The 21389-nt window shown below is 39.2% G+C and overlaps 1 protein-coding gene across 3 annotated transcripts in view; it reads left to right on the top strand.

Moving 5' to 3' along the window:
- The window catches only part of LOC127447813 (E3 ubiquitin-protein ligase MYCBP2-like), a 203718-nt gene that overhangs the window by 48050 nt on the left and 134279 nt on the right, over positions 1-21389 (top strand). For 2 of the 3 annotated variants that reach the window (XM_051709885.1, XM_051709883.1), the window contains exons 10-17: positions 1552-1690; positions 1805-1881; positions 12924-13128; positions 13269-13433; positions 14656-14814; positions 15056-15260; positions 16248-16393; positions 17814-17900. In XM_051709885.1, coding sequence (XP_051565845.1) covers positions 1552-1690; positions 1805-1881; positions 12924-13128; positions 13269-13433; positions 14656-14814; positions 15056-15260; positions 16248-16393; positions 17814-17900 — 1183 coding nt within the window. Of the gene's footprint in view, positions 1-1551; positions 1691-1804; positions 1882-12923; positions 13129-13268; positions 13434-14655; positions 14815-15055; positions 15261-16247; positions 16394-17789; positions 17901-21389 lie in introns of all 3 variants that reach the window. The other variant, XM_051709884.1, reaches the window with a different exon arrangement.

The raw sequence follows: 21389 nt of genomic DNA, 5'->3' as shown, positions 1-21389 counted from the left end.
CTGGACGTGAGCATTCACTCTGCCTGATCATGAGTAGCCAGCAGTGTAGGGAGGGGGATGTCATATTCATGCATTTGCCTTTGAAGATGTCTTTTTGCATACATGAATGAGAGATGGTGCTGTGAATACTGAGTGAGTGAATAGGTTAAGGGGGGAAGTTATGAGGTTAGTGTGTGTGTGTGCTTGCGCGCGCAAGTTGAGGTTTTCATCTGCACATGCAGCTAAACTGCTGTAGCACATATCCTGGAGAGAGGAGGAAGGGCATGTGCATATCTTAGCACTATAATGTCCCTTTAAAGGAATATTCCGGGTTCAATACAAGTTAAGCTCAATTGACAGTATTTGTGGCATAATGTGGGTTAACACAAAAATGTATTTCGACTTGTCTTTTTCTTAAAAAAAAAAAAAAAAAAAAAAAAAAGAATACTCACAGAAAAATCTGGGTTGCAGGGAGGCACTTACAGTATACAATGGAAGTGAATGGGGCCAATTTTTGGAGGGTTTAAAATCAGAAATATGAAGCTTATAATTTTATAAAAGCACTTAAATGAATTCTGTTAAAACTCATGTATTATTTCAGCTGTAAAGTTGTTTAAAATTCAGTTCGTTGTGTCGTTATGTCGTCATGGCAACGAAGTTGTAAAATTGGCTATAACTTTACACAGAAAAGGTTGGTAAGTGATTTTATCACAGTAAAATCATGTTAACTCGCATATTGTTTACGTCTTCTTGTCACTGTGGCTATACTTTTGAAACAGTGAGTATTTTAATGTTTACGGATTACCCCATTCACTTCCATTGTAAGTGCCTCACTGTAACCCAGACTTTTGCTTTTTTTAAAGAAAAGGAGGGGCAAGTCAAAATTAATTTTTGTGGTAATCAACATTATGCCACAAATGCTGTCGATTGAGCTTAACTTGTATTGAACCCGGAATATTCCTTTAAGGCAAGTCAGTTCACTCAGCAGGTTCAGGAAGTAGACCCAAAAATTATAATTCTCTAAGTCTATGATATAGATATTATGTCTGCCTGTCCATGCAATGCAAGTGAATGGTGACCAGAACTTTTAAAGCTCCAAAAAGCACAAAGGCAGCATAAAAGTAATCCATACAACTCCAGTGGTTTTATCCATGTATTCTGAAGCGATCCAATCGCATTTGGTTGAGAACGAGTGTAACTCTTTTTCACTATAAATCTTGACATCAGCAGTCTCTTTGGCGATCATGATTTCACACTAGATTACGCTTCCTAGCGCTCTTCTGTTTGCATGGACAAACAGACATCACATATCCATTAAAATATCTTCGTTTGTGTTCCATGGTAGAAAGACATATGTGTTTGAGACAACATAAGTGTGAGTAAATGATGAGAGAATGATCTTTTTTGGGTGAACTATTACTTTAAGTGCATAATAACTGTGTATAATTGTGTTCAAACACTTCCTCAGGCCATACCAGAGATGAAACATTGATGTTTAAATTTTGCAGATTGAAAACGCACTAGAAAGAGACAGAGCGTTTATGATGATGAATGGTATTGTGTGTGTTCTAGGATGGCTTTGTGGTGCGGATCTACGCCACCAGCTCAGACCCAGCCCTACAGCAGGAACTGCAGCTCAAACTAGCCAGGAAGTGTCTTCATGCCTGTGGCATCTCTCTCTTTGACCTGGAGAAAGACCTCCATATTATCAGTGAGAACAGTGCAGCAGAACGCACACATGCATGCACATCAACGTTTATGAGGAACTACTGGGGAAATCAATGGTTAACTTGTGTTGTCTTTTTTGCTTTGTGTGTGTCCTCAGGCACTGGGTTTGATGAGGAAGCAGCCCTGATTGGAGCCGGCAGAGAGTTTGCTTTGATGAGAACGGCGTCTGGGAAGGTAAACAAACCTCTTTGGATTCCTCAGAGTCTCTGCTTTAGTGCTGCTGAAGTGAATCTGAGTGACATGTTGAAATATTTGATACTTTTTCATGTGGCATAAATACTACTGTCTGCACCTTGTATAATTACACCCTTGGCTCAACAGAAAAAGCAGTTAAATGATTTGCTGAATCTCATGAAACCTGTCAAGAAACCAGGTCATACTTCATAAATATGAAATGACATTTTGCTTAATGAAAATCAAGCCAATTTTTAGGTGCATTAAGATTGTTTGGGTCTGGCATTTTCATGCCAATTATCGTATTTTCCGGAAATAAAGTCACACCTGACTAGAAGTTGCACCGGGTCAAAATAGCGTTGTTGAGAGAAAAAAACAAAAAACGGATAAGTCGCGTCTCCATATAAGTTGCACTGACAGGGGCTGCATTAGTCGGGCACTATGACCCCGGGAGCAGCCGCCCGACTTCTCTTCACCAGTTCAAATGCCAAACTCTGTCTGTGAAGATTACAGTACCTCAGAATCTACTCATCATATCACGTGTTTTTGGACTTATTTTAAACAGGAGAATTTGCTTTTAGTAATCATGTGAAACAGTTTCTCATATTTTGTTTATGTTTCATGAAAGAAACGCAACAAGCAATGCACATCTGTTCATAACATCTGGAACTCTATGCTGTGCACAAGTAAATAGCTTTAGTCTGTGAGTAAAATAGTATGCATGTTGTATTCTATTCATTCATTAACGTCAGCGACTGTGGATATTTCTGATGTTTGCAACCCTCTTTGATATGGATGAATTATCCGGTTCCCTGACTGAATGTTTTTACGACGAGTGTGATGAAGCATCACTTTATGGGCATGTGAGGAGTTGCGTTTGACAGCGGTCTACAGTTTGTTAGAACAACAACGTTATGATGGACAAAATATTCAAACTGGTTGCATAAAGCACTTTGTAAAGGCAAAATATTCTGAATTGGCAACTTTAAAACTCTCTACGACTAATGTTTTCATCTGTTTTGGTGCGCATGTGTTTGACCAGCCGACATCAGTTACATATAAATGATGTATATGAGTCGCTTCAGACTTTAAGTTGCAGAAACTTTCAGATGATGAAAAAAAACATGACCTATATTCCGGAATAACCACCTCCCCCTAATTCTTATTGCTGAAATACAAAAAAAATCTCATTTTCATTACTGTAATGCAAAACCCTCTCAACCCTAGCCCCGAAAAAAAGAAAACGTTTTATTCAACAGTGTAGTATTTGTTGAACTGACAGTATAAAATAATTGTATTTATTTGTATTGTAATACAGTAATCAAAGAAATGGAATCACTGCTCGCTACCAGTTCAGGGTACGTAGATCCATAAAATTTAAACAGTCTCAAAAACAAAAACATCCGCACTCCTTTTTCTCAATTTCTTCACAGATCAGAAGAACTGTTTTCCTGTTCTGTGAGACATAAAATAAAATGTGAAGAAACTGAGAAAAAGGAGTGTGGATCTTTTTGGTTTTGAGACTATTGTAATACAGTACAAAAATTATACAAAATTATGATTACTGTATTTTGGATTGAAATGTGATGTTGACATATTTGAATTTTATTATTTACAGTTGAGTGTTTGAAGTTTACATCCTCCATGCAAGATGTTTATCATTTTTTTAAATGTTTTTTTTATTTAGTTCTCCTCTGATGTAGCTATTTGACATGAATCATGATAGATATTTACTTATATTTTATAAGACAAAGTAATAACTGAATTTACACAAATGATCCCGGTTCAAAGGTTTGCAACCCTTAGTTCTAAATGTGTTGCTTCCTCCTGTTTGTGTCTTTTGTGATAGCTTTCCTGATTCGGTTTGATTCACAGGCTTTAGATTCGATTCATGTGGGTATATTTTAGATATAATGTCCCTTTTGCTTACATATGAAAGAAACTCTCTCCCAGCTAATGCTGCTAATTATACAGGGGACCTTCTTATTAGGTACATTACGAAAATATTAATTTTACTAATTATATTTAATTATAATTATAAAGTTTATCATTTTGGTCACATTTTAGCTTATTTAAAATGAACAAATCCAAGTATTCAATCAATAAATATGATATTATATAGCATATATTAATTTTTAATTATTGTATTGTTTAATGCATAATTTGTACTATTTACAGCAATTTACATTGATTTGTTGAACACTTGCTGAAAATCAGGACTGTCTCTTTAAGAAAACCGGCATTTCTGTAAAGAGAGTCTGTAAATGAGTGCATTTTAATGAGAGAGGACTCTCATGCTATGCATGATTAGAGTTAAATGTTTCTTTTTCATGTTTTTGATCAACAAATGATTGTAAAGAACAGAAAGGATTTTAAAATCTTTGGTTTCTCAGCATATTCTGCACATTTGACTTCTTCACAACTGTGGTTATATAATGTTGACATCCAGCTTTTGACACTTGTAACAATTGCAGGGCTCCAGACTGCAACTAAAATGGTCACTAATGCGACCAAAAATAATTGATTGCGACAATCATTTAAATTCTAGTCGGCATTGGTGACAGTCGTGTGCGTTCACATGCGGTTTCATCAGATATCATCTTGTGAGATATTGAATACATCTTTAGAGAACCAGTGTGTCTCGTGCTGCTTTTCACCCTTTCTGCTGTGCAAGCTCGCTGCACCGCATGCAACAACAAACCCAGCGCAAGAGTCGTGACAAAATTACTCTTTTAAACTAGATCTTTTTCATGAATCACCCGAAAAAAACTGAGGGTTTGAACTCACAAGCTCAGGTTAGCCGTTTGAATTTGATTCACTTTCTCAGCGAATCAGCTGTCAGTGAGCTTACAACTGGGAGCGCAGACATTTCAAAATAAGAGTCCCACGTGTATTTGGGGCTTCTTGATAATTAAAAGTCACATATTGTGTACCACTTTTTTTTCCTTCTGGTAATTATTGATTGGGATTGGAGTAGCACAATAAAGTGCATCTGGGATTTCATTCAATTTGCACTCTTGTTGTCTCGGTGACTGGGGCATCCGGTAACAGTAAAGAAAGACTAAGGCAATAATATATATATATATATATATATATATATATATATATATATATATATATATATATATATATATATATATATGCAGTTGTGCTCAAAATTTTGCATACCCTTGGAGAATTGGTAATATATGTACCATTTTTAAAGAAAACATGAGTGAGCAGGCAAAACACATTTCATTTATTTCTTATGGGATTCATATTCTACTGTAGGTTATAACAGAATGGCACAATCATAAAACAAAACATGGCAACATAGAAAAAAAATGACTTCATACCCTTAGTTCTTAATACTGTGTATTGCCCCCTTTAGCATCAATGACAGTGTGCAGTCTTTTGTAATAGTTGTCTATGAGGCCCCAAATTCTTGCAGGTGGTATAGCTGCCCATTCGTCTTGGCAAAATGCCTCCAGGTCATGCAAAGTCTTTGGTCGTCTTGCATGATCTGCACGTTTGAGATCTCCCCAGAGTGGCTCAATGATATTAAGGTCAGGAGACTGTGATGGCCATTCCAGAACCTTCACCTTTTTCTGCTTTAACCACTGGAGGGTCAACTTGGCCTTGTGCTTAGGGTCATTGTCGTGCTGGAAAGTCCAAGAGTGTCCCATGCGCAGCTTTCGTGCAGAAGAATGCAAATTGTCTGCCAGTATTTTCTGATAACATGCTGCATTCACCTTGCCATCAATTTTCACAAGATTCCCGTGCCTTTAGAGCTCACACCCCCCCAAACATCAGTGAGCCACCACCATGATTTACAGTGGCGATGGTATTCTTTTCACTATAGGCCTTGTTGACCCCTCTCCAAACATAGCGCTTATGGTTGTGACCATAAAGCTCTATTTTGGTCTCGTCACTCCAAATTACAGTGTGCCAGAAGCTGTAAGGTGTGTCAAGGTGTTGTCGGGCATATTGTAACTAGGCTTTTTTGTGGCATTGGCGCAGTGAAGACTTCTTTCTGGCAATTCGACCATGCAGCTCATTTTTGTTCAAGTATCGTCGTATTGTGCTCCTTGAAACAACCACACCGTCTTTTTCCAGAGCAGCCTGTATTTCTCCTGTGGTTACCTGTGGGTTTTTCTTTGTATCCCGAACAATTCTTCTGGCAGTTGTGGCTGAAATCTTTCTTGGTCTACCTGACCTTGGCTTGGTATCAAGAAATCTCCGAATTTTCCACTTCTTAATAAGTGATTGATCTGGCATTTTCAAGGCTTTGGATATCTTTTTATATCCTTTTCCATCTTTATAAAGGTCCATTACCTTGTTACGCAGGTCTTTTGACAGTTCTTTTCTGCTCCCCATGGCTCAGTATCTAGCCTGCTCAGTGCATCCACGTGAGAGCTAACAAACTCATTCACTATTTATACACAGACACTAATTGCAATTTAAAAAGCCACAGGTGTGGGAAATTAACCTTTAATTGCCATTTAAACCTGTGTGTGTCACCTTGTGTGTCACCTTGTGTGTCTGTAACAAGGCCAAACATTCAAGGTTATGTAAACTTTTGATCAGGGCCATTTGGGTGATTTTTGTTATCATTATGATTTTAAAAAGGAGCCAAACAACTATGTGATAATAAATGGCTTCATATGATCACTATCCTTAAATAAAATACAGTTTTTTTGCATGATCAATCATATTTTCAAAATCAATGCCAAAATTTCACAATTTCTGCCAGGGTATGCAAACTGTATGTATATATATATATATATACATACACACACACACACACACACAGACACACACACACACACCGATCAGCCACAGCACTAAAACCACCTGCCTAATATTGTGTAGGTCCCCCTCGTGCCGCCAAAACAGTGCCAACCCACATTAGCATTCTTAGATGATATTCTTCTCACCACAATTGTACAGAGTGGTTATCTGAGTTACCGTAGACTTTGTCAGTTCAAACCATTCTGGCCGTTCTCTGTTGACCTCTCTCATCAATAAGGCATTTCCATCTGCAGAACTGCCGCTCACTGGATGTTTTATGTTTTTGGCACCATTAGGAGGAAATTCTAGAGACTGTTGTGTGAAATCCCAGGAGATCAGCAGTTACAGAAATACTCAAACCAGCCCGTCTGGCAACAACAATCATCCATACGATTATCTATTTTTTATCTCAGTGATTTGGACGCTGGCATGGTTGTTGGTGCCAGATGGGCTGGTTAGAGTATTTCTGTAACTGTTGAGCTCCTGGGATTTTCATGCACAACAGTCTCTAGAGTTTATTTAATTTATGGTTTGAACTGACAAAGTCTATGGTAACTCAGATAACCGCTCTGTACAATTGTGGTGAGAAGAATATCACGTCAGAATGCTATTCTGAAATGCGGGTTGGCGCTGTTTTGGCGGCACGAGAGGGACCTACACAATATTAGGCAGGTGGTTTTAATGTTGTGACTGATCTGTGTAAGCTTTTGACACTTAGGACAATTGAGGGACTTGCACACAACTATTACACAAGGTGCAAACATTCATTGATGCTCAACAAGACAACACACTACTATATACATACTAAATAAAAAAATATTTGATCTCTTATATTTGTATAAATTCTAAAAAGGGTGTGAACATTTATGAGACAAAAGGGAATGCAAACTTATCTTCTTCACTATATATACTGTTTATTACACTTTCGATTAATGGGTTATTAGCTGTCTTCCTTTTCTTCGGCTTTCTATCTCGTTCCTGAACAGCAATCTAAATTGAGCAATTCAATGATTTGGTGACTAAAAACAGCCATTTGGCTCCTTAATGTTTCAGTTTAGGAGCCAGTGGCTTCTAAGTAATTTTTTTAGTCTGGAGCCCTGAATTGACCCTTCGCTAAGCTCCACCCCCCTTGGTTTCGGTCGCTCGCTCTGACCAGCTATGCAGAACTCCCCATTGGAATGAATGGGAGATTGCAGTGAAGGATGCGATTTTTGGCCAAATATTCTCATAAACAGAATGAATAATATTTTTACGTGGGCAGGTATGAAGAGTGACATAGTAATGCATATTTATCTGAAGTTTTTTGTAAGAGAAATTGTTAAATTACACAGTAATTTGATAAAAAAAAACCTTGCGGAGACTGTGAATCATAATCAAGGCAAACGATTATTACAGTCACTTGAAAAGAGAAAAACTTCATTTAATAGTGATTCACACATCTAATAACATTAGCATAAGTGAACAGAGCTGTTTATAACATCTCATAACACTAATTTTGACGCTGTAAACTGTTTATTTACTATCACCTTTACTATGGCTTGAAATAATACATAAATTAATTAACGTTCAGTTATTAGCTTTAATTTAACTTTGAGCAGATGTAGGTGTTGTTGCAGATGTTATATGTTCATTTGACAATGAGGGCTGACACAGTTTAATCCATAACATGCTCTTCTCCAGATTTGTTTAAAGATTATTTAAAAAAAAAAAAAAGAAAGAAAAACACTGCGGGTATCTTCTCTGGGTAACTAGTGTCACTATTACAAATGACCCGACAACAACGTGTTTTAATGTTTTTTGATTATTTTTATAAAATCCCACTTACATTGACTCGGACACATTACTTCTATAGGCTCTCATAGGAAAATAGCAAACGTGTGTCAAAGTAATGGCGGCAGGGCAACAGTTGCTAAGACAGGATTGGTCAGAAACACTTAAGGTGGGGCTTAACGAAGAGTCAATTGACAGACTCATACACAACTATAACAAGAGGTAGTTAATGCACAGATCAGGAAATTTGAGGCAGAAACTGGATCACTTTGATCGGCCGATAGTAATCCGATCGCTGATATTCATTAATAAAGTGCCCCTTGCCACACTTTTGCAAGTAATATTCTGCAGTTATATAGTAAAGCCTCTCACTGTAAAATTCAATTAAATTTATATTAATTGTGAAATGCTAACATTTATTTGAATTGAAACAATTCATTCACAAGTATTATTATATTTTTTAAAACAAACTGGCATAATCTTCAGAATTACACCAGAATCACCCTGCAGTGGCCACAATGTCATGCATCTGAGCAAATGCTCATTCATTAGAGTAGCAGTGTATGTTATTTCATTCTTGCTGCAATAAAAAAAAAAAAAGGTCTGTGACTCTAAGCACGTTTGGTGGCTGATCGATTGGTATATTCCTAACAAAAGCTGAAAACATTCCTTGATGCACAAGAAGACAACACACTACATTAAGAACCATGGGGATGTAAACTTTTGAACTTGATGAGTTGATTGTCATTATTTTGTCTTGTGGGATGTATGTAAATATCTGTTATGTAGCTTCTAAAGGGCAGTACTAAATAAAAACTATATCTTTTATCACTTATATTGGTATCAATTCTGAAAGGGATGTGTAAACTTATGAGACAAAAGGTTGATTCAAACTTATGCATTCAAATGTATAAAATGTTTTGTATTCATATTACATTTACACCCATTATTCTGTCTTTGCCTGTGACGTCCTCCTATGCATTCCAAATTAGAAGTAATTCAGAAGCTTTGATTGAATTAGAGGAGGTTGAGCCTGTTTCAAGAGATAGAAGAGCACTGAAGAGTCCTCACTACATTTAGCTGACTAGCACGCATTCATCTGCTCATTAAACATGTACATTCATTTTGCGATCCCCATAAATCTGCCGCAAGTCCATGATGTGTGAGTGTGTGTGTTTACCTGTGTGTTTCGGCAGTGTGTGTGGATTCACAGTCACACTAGGTCTTGGTGGCAGGGGTGATGGTGTCTATGGTGTGAAAGCTACTCCCCTTCCATGCCAGCAGCAGATCAGGCAGCTCGTTGAGCCGCACACATGCTTAAATAACTGGAAGTAATTTGATTACTCTAGTCTTCCAGTTGAGTGCCAAAGCTCTTTGACACTCAGTGAGGCTGGAGCATTGGAGAGGCTGAAGAGAGTACTGCCTGTGTGTATTTACACTTGATCTTTGAACAAAACCGCCCAGCTACAGCAGTGTGGGCAGGGTCCAAGATTAGCACTTGCCAAGCACCAAATACAAGTAAAAATTGGCTTTGGCAAGTAAATAAAGATGCACCGATATGGAATTTCTCAGACAATAACAACAACCGATAAACAACTGCTTGTTGTTAATTAAAGACCACTCACTTGACACATAATGGGTGTCATTTAAAAGCTTACAATCTGAACTTTACAATACATATCAGTGATCTGACCAACTCCTAACTAGGGATATTCACGAATAGTCGACATCAGTTTAACCGTTTGACACGCCTGTATTCGAATACTAAAAGTGCTATTCGGTGGGGCCTGGGTAGCTCAGTGGTAAAAGACGCTGGCTACCACCCCTGGAGTTCGCTAGTTCGAATCCCAGGGCGTGCTGAGTGACTCCAGCCAGGTCTCCTAAGCAACCAAATTGGCCCGGTTGCTAGGGAGGGTAGAGTCACATGTGGGGTAACCTCCTCGTGGTCGCTATAATGTGGTTTGTTCTCGGTGGGGCACTTGGTGAGTTGAGCGTGGTTGCCGCTGTGGAGGGTGTGAAGCTTCCACACGCACTATGTCTCCGTGGCAACACGCTCAACAAGCCACGTGATAAGATGCGTGGGTTGATGTTCTCAGACGTGGAGGCAACTGGGATTCAGCCTCCGCCACCCGAATTGAGGCGAATCACTACGTGACCACGAGGACTTAAAAAGCGCACTGGGAATTGGGCATTCCAAATTGGGTGAAAAAGGGGAAAAATCCAAAAAAATAAAAATAAAAGTGCTATTCGGTGATTCTACACATGCAGTAAAGATCTTACACCTGATCTGTGCCCGATGGCACCTGATAAAGGTTGTAGGTCTCAACTACTACAATACAACTAGCATTTCATTCACAGACCAAACTATAGTGAGTTTTCCAATGTGAAAGCCTTCAGGCGCACACGAAAGGGGGCATTCCCAAAGGATGTGTTCTTGAATTCATAATAAAGGAAATAGAATGCAGGGGTCTCAAGGCATGTTTTTTGAAGTTAAACTTTTTAACTTGAAATGGTGTCTTAAAAATGTTAATTCATGGTGCAAGACATGGTGTGCAGATCTTGAAATAGTCTTCTACAGAACGATTTGCTAACTTGCTTTCCAGGTCACACTTACTTACTGACACGTGAGACTAGTCTGGTCTTACATGCACATAAAATAAAAACAGTGGCTCAAGCAAATATACTGTAAAATTATAGACTAAAATTATTAGCTGTAATTCCACTATCAGCATCGATGACAATAATATCATTTTTCCAGTTATCTGTGAATGATATATCAGTGAGCGATATATTTGTGCATCTGTAAAAAACTTTTTTAGGAATAGTAAATTAATGCATGGTAAAGATAGTGATTCCATGAAGTCATTGAAATGAAAATATGAAGAACATTTTTTTAAAACTAATTAATCACAGTTTTCTGTGATTTATCGCCATTAATCACAATGAAATTATGGTATGTGATACATTACAACAAACATTAAAAAATAATCATAAATATATTTACTTTATACTTTCTCAAAGAACTGGCAGGAAAATTGTTAGTCATCATTTATTTTAATTATTTAAATATCTACATGTTTAGGGCAAAATCTTCTGGCGTTTTCCTTTAAGAATAGGATAAAATGGGCAGATTCAATTCATATCAAACTTTTTTGACAAGAGAAAATTATGTATACATTGCCAATGCATTATTAGACACTTTACATACAGATATAAAACATAGAATGCTGAAGTTTAATTTGCTTAAGTTTAAAATCTCAAAACTATTTTTTCACTGGCTGCCATTCAGTCTGTTCAAGTAGCCTATACCTGGTTGCATCTTGCTGAATGGCTACATCCTTCAGTCTGTATTGCACACACGCTGGGTCTCACTCAGGCGATTTCGCTTTGGAGAGAGGTACAGATGAATGTGTAAATGAGAATTTTCAGGCGATGTGAAGAGATACGGCATTACGGTGCCGTATAATGCCATATTACGTGAACAATTGCACAGTAATTTGTACAAATGTGCCTGGGTTTCAGGAAGTAAAAAAAAATACAGATGCTGCATGAATTTTTTTTAGCGCGTTAAAAAAATATTAATCACAGAAATTAACGCTTTAAATTTCCTACCACTAGTTTTGATGTTTTTGTATCAGTTGGTGTCTGGCTTGAAAATGATGCTCAGAATGAAACAGATACTTGCCCGATCTTTCAAAAATATACTTGAGAAAAACAATAATTGAAACATTGATTGAAAAATGATTGTCATCAGAATATATATATATATATTTAAAAGGAATTACTGAAATGTTTTGTGGTCAGTAAATGGCCTGTTTTATGGTCGGTATATGGTCTAAATTCACCCGCTACCCATCCGGTGTGGCAAACAGTTAAATTTGGACTTTGGGTGTGGCTTATTGATCTGATGTGTTTCAGTTTGTTTTAGGGAGGGGCATGTGTGTGTGTGTGTGTGTGTGTGTGTGTGTGTGTGCCAGACTTCATGAGATAGAGCTACTGTGGGTTTATCATCCAATAAGACTAAACCCACTCTTCCTTATCTGAAGATTATCCAGTCCGTCGAGCATTGCAGTACAAATAGCACTGGACAAGTCGTGACTGGGCAAGTTTCCTAATAAGCAAATACCTTCTTAGAGGCTGCTTGGTCATGTGGCTGTGTGGCCTGCAATATAAAAGACGGATGTTGGATTCTTCGCACACATAAACAAATGGACTGCAGAAATGTTGACGTGTCTTTTCTGCCACCACTCACTGCAGTTATTGTGTTTTTCATTCACTGAGTGTAGTGGTTGACCTATATGGAATTTTTATGGCCGATACCGATATCTAGAGTGCAGAATGGCAGATATACTGCATATGATACATTTTAATGATACCAGATAAGATATACTGTATATACGTTTTCTAAATTAACATATAACTATACACACAACTCACATTTGCAAATGTGTCTCTGTGACAGTTTTTTAGCACCATTATCATCTTCCTCTCCACTCATGCAGATCTATTATACTGGAAAGTATCAGAGCCTCGGTATTAAGCAGGGTGGCCCATCAGCTGGGAAGTGGGTGGAATTGCCAGTAACTAAATCGCCCAAGATTGTGCAGTTCTCTGTGGGCCATGACGGCTCCCACGCCCTGCTGGTGGCTGAGGACGGGAGTGTCTTCTTCACAGGCTCTGCCAGCAAAGGGGAGGACGGAGAGTCAAGTATGACAACAATTATAATCATCTAACATACTTGGTCTGAGATAAAAAAAAAAATATATATATATATATATACCCTTCTGAGATAATGGGGTTTTCACATTGTTGTGAATGGATAGTCAACCTCTTGTGTTTGTCTTTAGCAAAGAGCAGAAGACAACCAAAGCCTTACAAACCCAAGAAGATGATCAAACTGGAGACCAAGACGGCAGTGTACACGGCCTGCAACAACGGCAGCAGCAGCATTGTCACTAAAGATGGAGAGCTCTATATGTTTGGCAAGGATGCCATTTACAGCGACAGCACCTGTAAGTGCCACCTGCTACAGTGCCCTGTTAAAGATAGTTAATAGATAATTTTTCTGTCCCATACCCATCGCTGTATCTCATCTGTATGTGCGTTAAAGTGTTTCTGTTTTTTATTTATTAATATGGGTCTTCTGCCAGCTTAAAGACCCCATGAAATGGCTTGACGTGCACAGTTTTCATTCCTTTCACTTTGAACGAGGAAGTTCATTTATGGGTGAACTATTCCTTTAACTTTGCCAAACACTGATCAGTCACAACATTAAAACCACCTGCCTAATATTGTGTAGGTCCCCCTCATGCTGCTATAATGGCGCCAACCTGCATCTCAAAATAGCATTCTGAGATGATATTCTTCTCACCACAATTGTACAGAGTGGTTATCTGAGTTACCGTAGACTTTGTCAGTTTGAAACAGTCTGGCCATTCTCTGTTGACCTCTCTCGTAAACAAGGTGTTTCCATCTGCAGAACTGCCGCTCACTGGATGTTTTATGTTTTTGGCACCATTCGGAGTAAATACTAGAGACTGTTTTGTGTGAAAATCCCAGGAGATCAGCAGTTACAGAAATAATCAAACCAGCCCGTCTGGCGCCAACAATCATCCATGCGATTATCTAATCAGCCAATCGTGTGGCAGCAGTGCGGTGCATAAAATCATGCAGATATGGGTCAGGAGCTTCAGTTAATGTTCACATCAACCATCAGAATTGGGAAAAATTTGATCTCAGTGATTTGGACTGTGGCATGATTGTTGGTGCCAGATGGGCTGGTTTGAGCATTTCTGTAACTGCTGATCTCCTGGGATTTTCATGCACAACAGTCACTAGAATTTACCCAGAATGGTGCCAAAAACATCCAGTGAGTGGCAGTTTTGTGGATGGAAATGCCTTGTTGATGAGAGAGGTCAACAGAGAATGGCCAGACTGGTTCGAACTGACAAGAGTCTACAGTAACTCTGATAACCACTCTGTACAATTGTGGTGAGAAGAATATCATCTCAGAATGCTGTCCTGAGATGCGGGTTGGTACTGCTGTGGCGGCACGAGGGGGACCTACACAGTATTAGGCAGGTGGTTTTAATTTTGTGGCTGATCGTGTATGCTTGGCAATCATGTTCTCCACATTGTTTTTCTTATGGTTGAGGGATCTTGATGTGCAAACTTAAAGGGAGAATCATAAGCATGATTCGTTTGTGGCTTTTTTTCTCCTCTTGTCCATCCCAGGTCAGGTATCAGATCTGAAGGGGCATTTTGTAACTCAGGTAGCCATGGGGAAAGCTCACACCTGTGTCCTGACCAAGAGCGGTGAGGTGTGGACATTTGGAGTAAACAACAAGGGCCAGTGCGGTCGAGATACTGGAGCCATGAGCCAGGCAGGCAAAGGTGAGGACCACTTCAGGTCTTTTCACACCAAATGAGAATATTGATAAATATACACTAGCAAAGGTTTCTATTTCTGATGTCTTGTGCTACATAGCTTCATCCATAGTGAAAGCTCATTGGTCCAAAATGGTACACATAGCAGTAAATTAAACCTAATTTTTATTCTGATTGACTGTGATTTTGTCATCTTAGCAACAATCACAAAGTGTTTTTGTGATATTGAGATGTTTTTCTGCAACAGCGTTTGGAGTAGAGAACATGGCCACTGCCATGGATGAGGACTTGGAGGATGAGCTGGATGAGAAGGAAGAGAAATCGATGATGTGTCAGCCGGGCATGCACAAGTGGAAGCTGGACCAGTGTATGGTGTGCACTGTGTGTGGAGACTGCACTGGGTACGGTGCAAGCTGTGTGAGCAGCGGTCGACCTGACAGAGTGCCAGGAGGGTGAGTGAGACGATACCACACACACACCAAGGTTTCCGTTACCCGGTAATTACCGGTTTTTGACCGTTAAAATGTCCGACAAATTCAAACCATGTTGGACACAATGTCCGGTGAAAGTATTAGCATGAATGATCAGCAGCAACGCCTTTAGTTGAAGCCACAAGTGCACAGCGTGCCGCCATCCCATAATAACAGCGCTTCGCTGCCGTGGATGTTTAAACTTTCCCGGAGCTTGCGAAGTAAGTCCGTGACTACAGTTTGATGTATCCTGCTCACTGGCAAAAACAGCACCATCTTGTGTGCCCGCATTGAGAAGCTTCTCACTTCAGAATTAGCCAACATCATTGAAACAGCCTTCCATTGCCGTATTTTGGAGGAGATGGACACCAGGCTTATGTGATGTCAAGTTGTATTTAAACACTGGACACATTTAACTTCGGCAGCAAAACGTTGCAGAGGAAAATAGTCATAAAAATAAAAAGCTAAGGAAATTAGCCAAGGTGAGAAACTATATGACATAACCAAATGGTTTGTTGTTTGCAATTGCCATCAAATTTGCAAATGCAATTTAAAACTGCCCCCAGCCACCCCCCCCCCCCCCCCCCCAGACACCACCATGCTTTATCCATTTTCTAATTTAGTTAACATAAAGCCATGAAAGTAACCAATGTATGTCAAATGAATTGAAAGACACACTCTTTAGACATTAAATAAAATATATTTCTGAATGAAAATACATTCTGTGAATGAAGGAATATGCAAAGTAGTTCTGTAAGCAACCAATGTAAACATCCAAATAAGAATATTTTCTCATTTAAAAACAAATATTCAATTGAAGCTGTGGCACTGTAGTTAGCGTTCCAATCATTTATATATTCTTTTATATCTGTTAATTAAAAAGAGAACCAAAGCCATTGCATCAATAATAGTTCTAATCCAAATATAATAATTGTGCCTTTGGGTGTTCTGTGTGTATTTGCTGTGCAGGATTTGTGGCTGTGGCTCTGGCGAGTCAGGCTGTTCATCGTGTGGCTGCTGTAAGGCTTGTGCCCGAGAGCTGGATGGTCAAGAGGCCAGACAGAGAGGAATCTTTGATGCTGTAAAGGAAATGATACCTCTGGACCTGCTCCTAGGTAATAATCTACTGTCATCCTATCACATTTACTACAGCTCCATAGCCATCCAATTAAATCACTATCCTGTCTGCAGGCCATTTTCGTCTCATATGTTGAACCTTTTTGTCTGCATGCATGAAATATGTTGAATAGGGATGGGCATTATGACCAAAAATATATAGTGTGGTCTGATACATTTTTAAAACGGTAATGATATATATCATGATATGGTTATTTCAGCTGGAAATTCAACAAAAAGCTGGTTTATATATTAAATAACAAAGTGGAAATGCCGATTTGAATAATGTATTTTGGACAGTTCTTTACAAATTATAGGTAGTTCTTCTTGGCCTCATTTAGCATTTAGAGCATGATGGATCACAAACAATGTGTGCGCACAAATTTTTTTTTAATTATTTGCAATATATATATTTATTTATTTTTAATGGGTAGCAAAATCCCATAGACTTACATTGAAGGAGGGACCTGAGTAGTATTTAGTGGCCACTTTTGACTTTGGCCAACAACCACCCAGAACACCCTTGCAATAGCCTTGCAATGGTCTATTAACCCCAGTAACCTCCCAGGACACACTGGCAACTGCAGTGTAACGCCCTGTCAACCTAACACACTTTAATTGCTTTTGGAAATAGTCATAATGTTTTCTGATTTATTTTTGAATGTCTTTTGTTTTTCGGCAGAATGTCTATTTACAAGGTCCAAAATAAACTTTTACCGCACCTTTTTACTTAACTTGTTTTAGTTGTTTTAATACAATTGTCTCACAGAACCTGTCCAATTTTAAGTTTTAAAACTATCTTAAAATGTAATGTTCTTCAACTCACAAATAATTAAAAACTTGCTGTTTTACCAGATTGGCGCTTGTCATGATTTTTTTTTTTATTGCTGTGTCAAATCATAATTTGTGTATAATAACATAAAATGCATTACGAAAGATTTTTATTTGATTTTAGACCTATTATTTAAGTTCATGATTTTAGATCTGGTGTCAAAAGTCACACCATTGATCCCAAATAATGTTCCATGTTCACAAGCACTTGCGAGTGAATCTTTAAATTACATATTTATAAATCAAAGTCCAGGAGTTTGACCATGCAATTAATCTACCGCAGTATAGCAGAATCTCTACCGGTTTCTGTGGTTGCATGCTATATACTGTCATTCCGCCCAGGCCCAGCCCTAATTGAGATCATCAGTCACTGGCTGCTTTGGCAATGTTGTGTTTGTGTATTTGCCTAGTACAGCAGTACTATCTGCATTGTTGTGATCATCTCTCTGGTCTTTGTCTATCACTTTCTTGCATTGCCTTTCATTCTCATCATTCATCTGCCTGTGTTGTCTCTCGTTTGTCTCCTCCTTTGTCCCCATCTATGCTGGACCTGTGTTGTTTTAGCTGTGCCTGTCCCTCCCCCTCCAGGCGTCAATATAGAGGAGCACATCCAGATTCGACAGGAGGAGAAGAGACAGCGCATCAACCGCCGACACCGGCTGGAAGAGGGTCGAGGTAGGAGGCCAGCATGAGCCCAAATTCACAAACACAAACACCTCCTACTACGAACTCTGACGTGTTGTTACAGCACTATGATGCAGTTCTCCAAATCTTCACATAATTTACTACCTGAACTAGGGCTTTTACTAGGGCTGGGTGATATTTTGAATATTCATAATATATTCATGATTTTTATGGCAACAGCAAAGTCCTACAGTTTGGTTAATAAAATATATATCTGGTGGAGGAATTGTTTATACTGATTATAATTAATGATACATTTTAATGTTTAGTTTTTGTTATTAACATTTTTTATTGATTCCATCCACAAGACAGATAAACACAACATAAAATATGGAATCAGTTATATAAATGAAACCCCTCCCCCTGAACACCCCCCCCCCCCCCGACACAAACACACACTACAGTGGTCACTTACAATTATAACATCAAAATAATATGTATATATTTTTTTAAACTAAAAAAATCACATCAAACTAAAAATTAAAAATCGCCTCCTCGAATGTTGCCACCCCGCCCTCCTCCACGCACCTCTCCCGAAACGAGGGTGCCCCAGTTGTCTTCCACCCCCTAAGAATAATTTGTCTGCCAACCATAACTCCGGTTAGAACCCAACTTTTTAAGTGGCTATCCCCAAAAATTACCACCCCATCACCTAAGATGCAGAGTCTGGGGCAAAATGAAAATTGTGTGTCCAATACGTCACACATAAATCTCTGAACACTCAACCAAAATTCTTGTATCTTAACATATCCCCAAAAAACATGGGTTGTGTCCCCCCGTCTTCTGAATTGCATCGCTAGCAGGTGGGTGTGTCTTTAAGACCAAGTCTATACACTCTAGAGGGTGTCCAATGTAATCGATGCAAAATCTTAAATTGCATCAGACGCACCCTTGCATCTCTAGATGTAGACTTGACGTTTTTAAGAATCTTAGCCCACACTCCCTCCTCCAATACCAAGTTTAAATCTTTCTCCCATACTCTGTTGAGATAAGTTGAAGGTCCGTCCCCCAGGCTCGGAATTAACAGGGAGTAATACACTGATGCCTCATGGCCTTTTCCAAAAGCAGTAATCACCACTTCTAGAGTATCTGCCCCTTTAGGGGGGTGTATGCTACTCCCAAAAATAGTACATAGCAGGTGGCGCAGCTGTAAATACCTAAAGAACTGAGATCTGGGAATCCTCAAATGCTGGACCATATTTTCAAACAATCTCAACACTCCACTCTCATATAGGTCACCAAGCTTATTAACCTCCCTCACAATCCATTCTGACCAGCAGAAAGGGGACTTATTAATACATAATTTTGGGTTTAGCCTAATGCTTGAGGCAACATTTAAATAAATGTCCGAGTTAAACACTCTGGACACTTTTGTCCATACCGCGTGCAAATACGAGATAACGGGGTGTGACTTAACTTCTCTGGTTAGTTTAATAGAAAGGCTTTGCAATGGTGAAATAGGGGCAAGAACTGCCTGTTCAATACCAAACCAGGGAGGGGCTCTCTCAGATGGAAGCGACCAATGAGCCAAATGTCTGAGACTGAACGCATAATAATAAAACAAAATCTTGGGTAGGACTAGCCCATTTTTGTCAACCGGCCTGTGTAACTTACTGAAATGTAATCTGGGACGTTTACCATTCCAAATGAAGGACTTCGCTATGCTATCAAATTGCTTGAAATAAGAGGGGGACATCTACAGGGAGAGATTGTAGCAGGTAGTTGAATTTTGGAATACAATTCATTTTAAAAACATTAACCTTCCCAATCATAGATAAATATAATGAAGCCCACCTGTCCACATCGCTCGAAAACCTTTTTATTAAAAGGTCAAAATGAACTCTAACTAAATCACACAAATTTGCTGGGAATAAAATGCCCAAATACTTAATGCCCTGTTTGGGCCACTGGAAAGCACCCGGCTGAAAAGCCGTTACTGGGCAGTATGCTGTCAGAGCCAAAGCTTCGGATTTAGACCAATTAACTCTGTATCCTTAGAACTTAGAAAAGGAATGAATAATTCTGTGGAGGCAAGGCATAGATCTAGTGGGGTCGGAGATGAATAATAAAATATAATCTGCATGAAGCAAAAGTTTATGTGCCATACCTCCCGCCGTCACCCCTGGAAAATCATCTTCCCTTCTTATCGCGGCTGCTAATGTTTCCAGGGCAAGACAGAACAATAATGGGGAAAGAGGGCAACCCTGCCGGGTGCCCCTGTCCAGAGTAAAATAATCTGTACCGCTGTTACCGGGTGTCTATAAAGTAACTTAATCCATACAATAAAAGTCTTCCCAAACCCGTATATTTCCAAAATCTTAAAAAGATAATCCCATTCTACCATATCAAACGCCTTTTCAGCGTCAAGTGAGATGGCAGTGACCGGAGTCTGCTTATTCACCACTGACCACATGATATTAATTAGACGTCTGATGTTATTAGAAGAGCTGCGACTCTGAATAAACCCCACCTGAATAAACCCCTCTATGTATAAGAGATGTCCTAACTTTACTTAATCGGTTAGCTGGATCAGGGAAATTGGACAGTAACTCTTACACTTGCTTGGATTTTTGTCCTTTTTAAGAATCAGACTGATCCGGGCTTGTGTCATGTTTGGCGGAAGTTTTCCATTCTTTAATGATTCTGTATAAACTTTTAACAAAATTGGAGCCAGTTCTGTCGCATAAGATCTAAAAAACTCAGCGGCAAAGCCATCTGCCCCCGGAGCCTTGCTGTAGGCAAGGCCTTGATTACCTCGCCAAGCTCCTCCAACGTTATCTCAGAATCTAATGGGGCTTACTCACCCCATTGTCTCTATGAAATACAATGCTTGCTGTGGGCATGTCAATATTTTGCGGCCATCCTTTGTATCTATTCTCGGTTTGGCCGGAAACATCAGTGCAAAAGCGACCGTCCATGGATGTGAGAGTTTCTTGCATTCCTTGAATCGATCACGTTTCTCTCTTGTCAAATTTGTAAAGTCTGGGAACAAGAAAATGCTGTGATTCTTCCAAGAAAGCTTTCCATTGTTCCTCGCCTTGCGCAACACGAGATCTTTATCGGATGATCTCAGAAATTTAGCCAGAATTGATCAGTGCCTGTATCCCTCAGCGGATCTGCGATCCGGGACTCTGTGAGCTCGCTCGATTTCCAGCTTATGGCCTATGTCGAGCAGACTCTGGAAGAGCTCGTCTAGGAATTTCATCATATCTCTGCCTTCATGCTCAGGAATTCCAATAATTCGGACGTTGTTTTGCCGATTACGATTCTCCAAATCCTATCCAAGTCTATCTTGGTCGCTAGCGGGTTCCTTCTCCGATGACTTCAGATAATCGATCCATCTCGACGTCCCCAATTCTTGTAACCAACTCAGATAATTTTGTTTCCATCGCAGTAATCGATCGACGTATTACAGCAAGATCCTCTAAGTCGATCCTCTAACAACTTTCGGCAGCATTTCTCCTGCCGCACCGTCCGAAC

This window comes from Myxocyprinus asiaticus, chromosome 11, assembly GCF_019703515.2.
Source record: "Myxocyprinus asiaticus isolate MX2 ecotype Aquarium Trade chromosome 11, UBuf_Myxa_2, whole genome shotgun sequence".
In the NCBI taxonomy this organism is placed as follows: Eukaryota; Metazoa; Chordata; class Actinopteri; order Cypriniformes; family Catostomidae; genus Myxocyprinus; species Myxocyprinus asiaticus.
The sequence above is the reverse complement of the archived record's forward strand: the minus strand, read 5'-3'. Positions and strand labels throughout refer to the sequence as shown.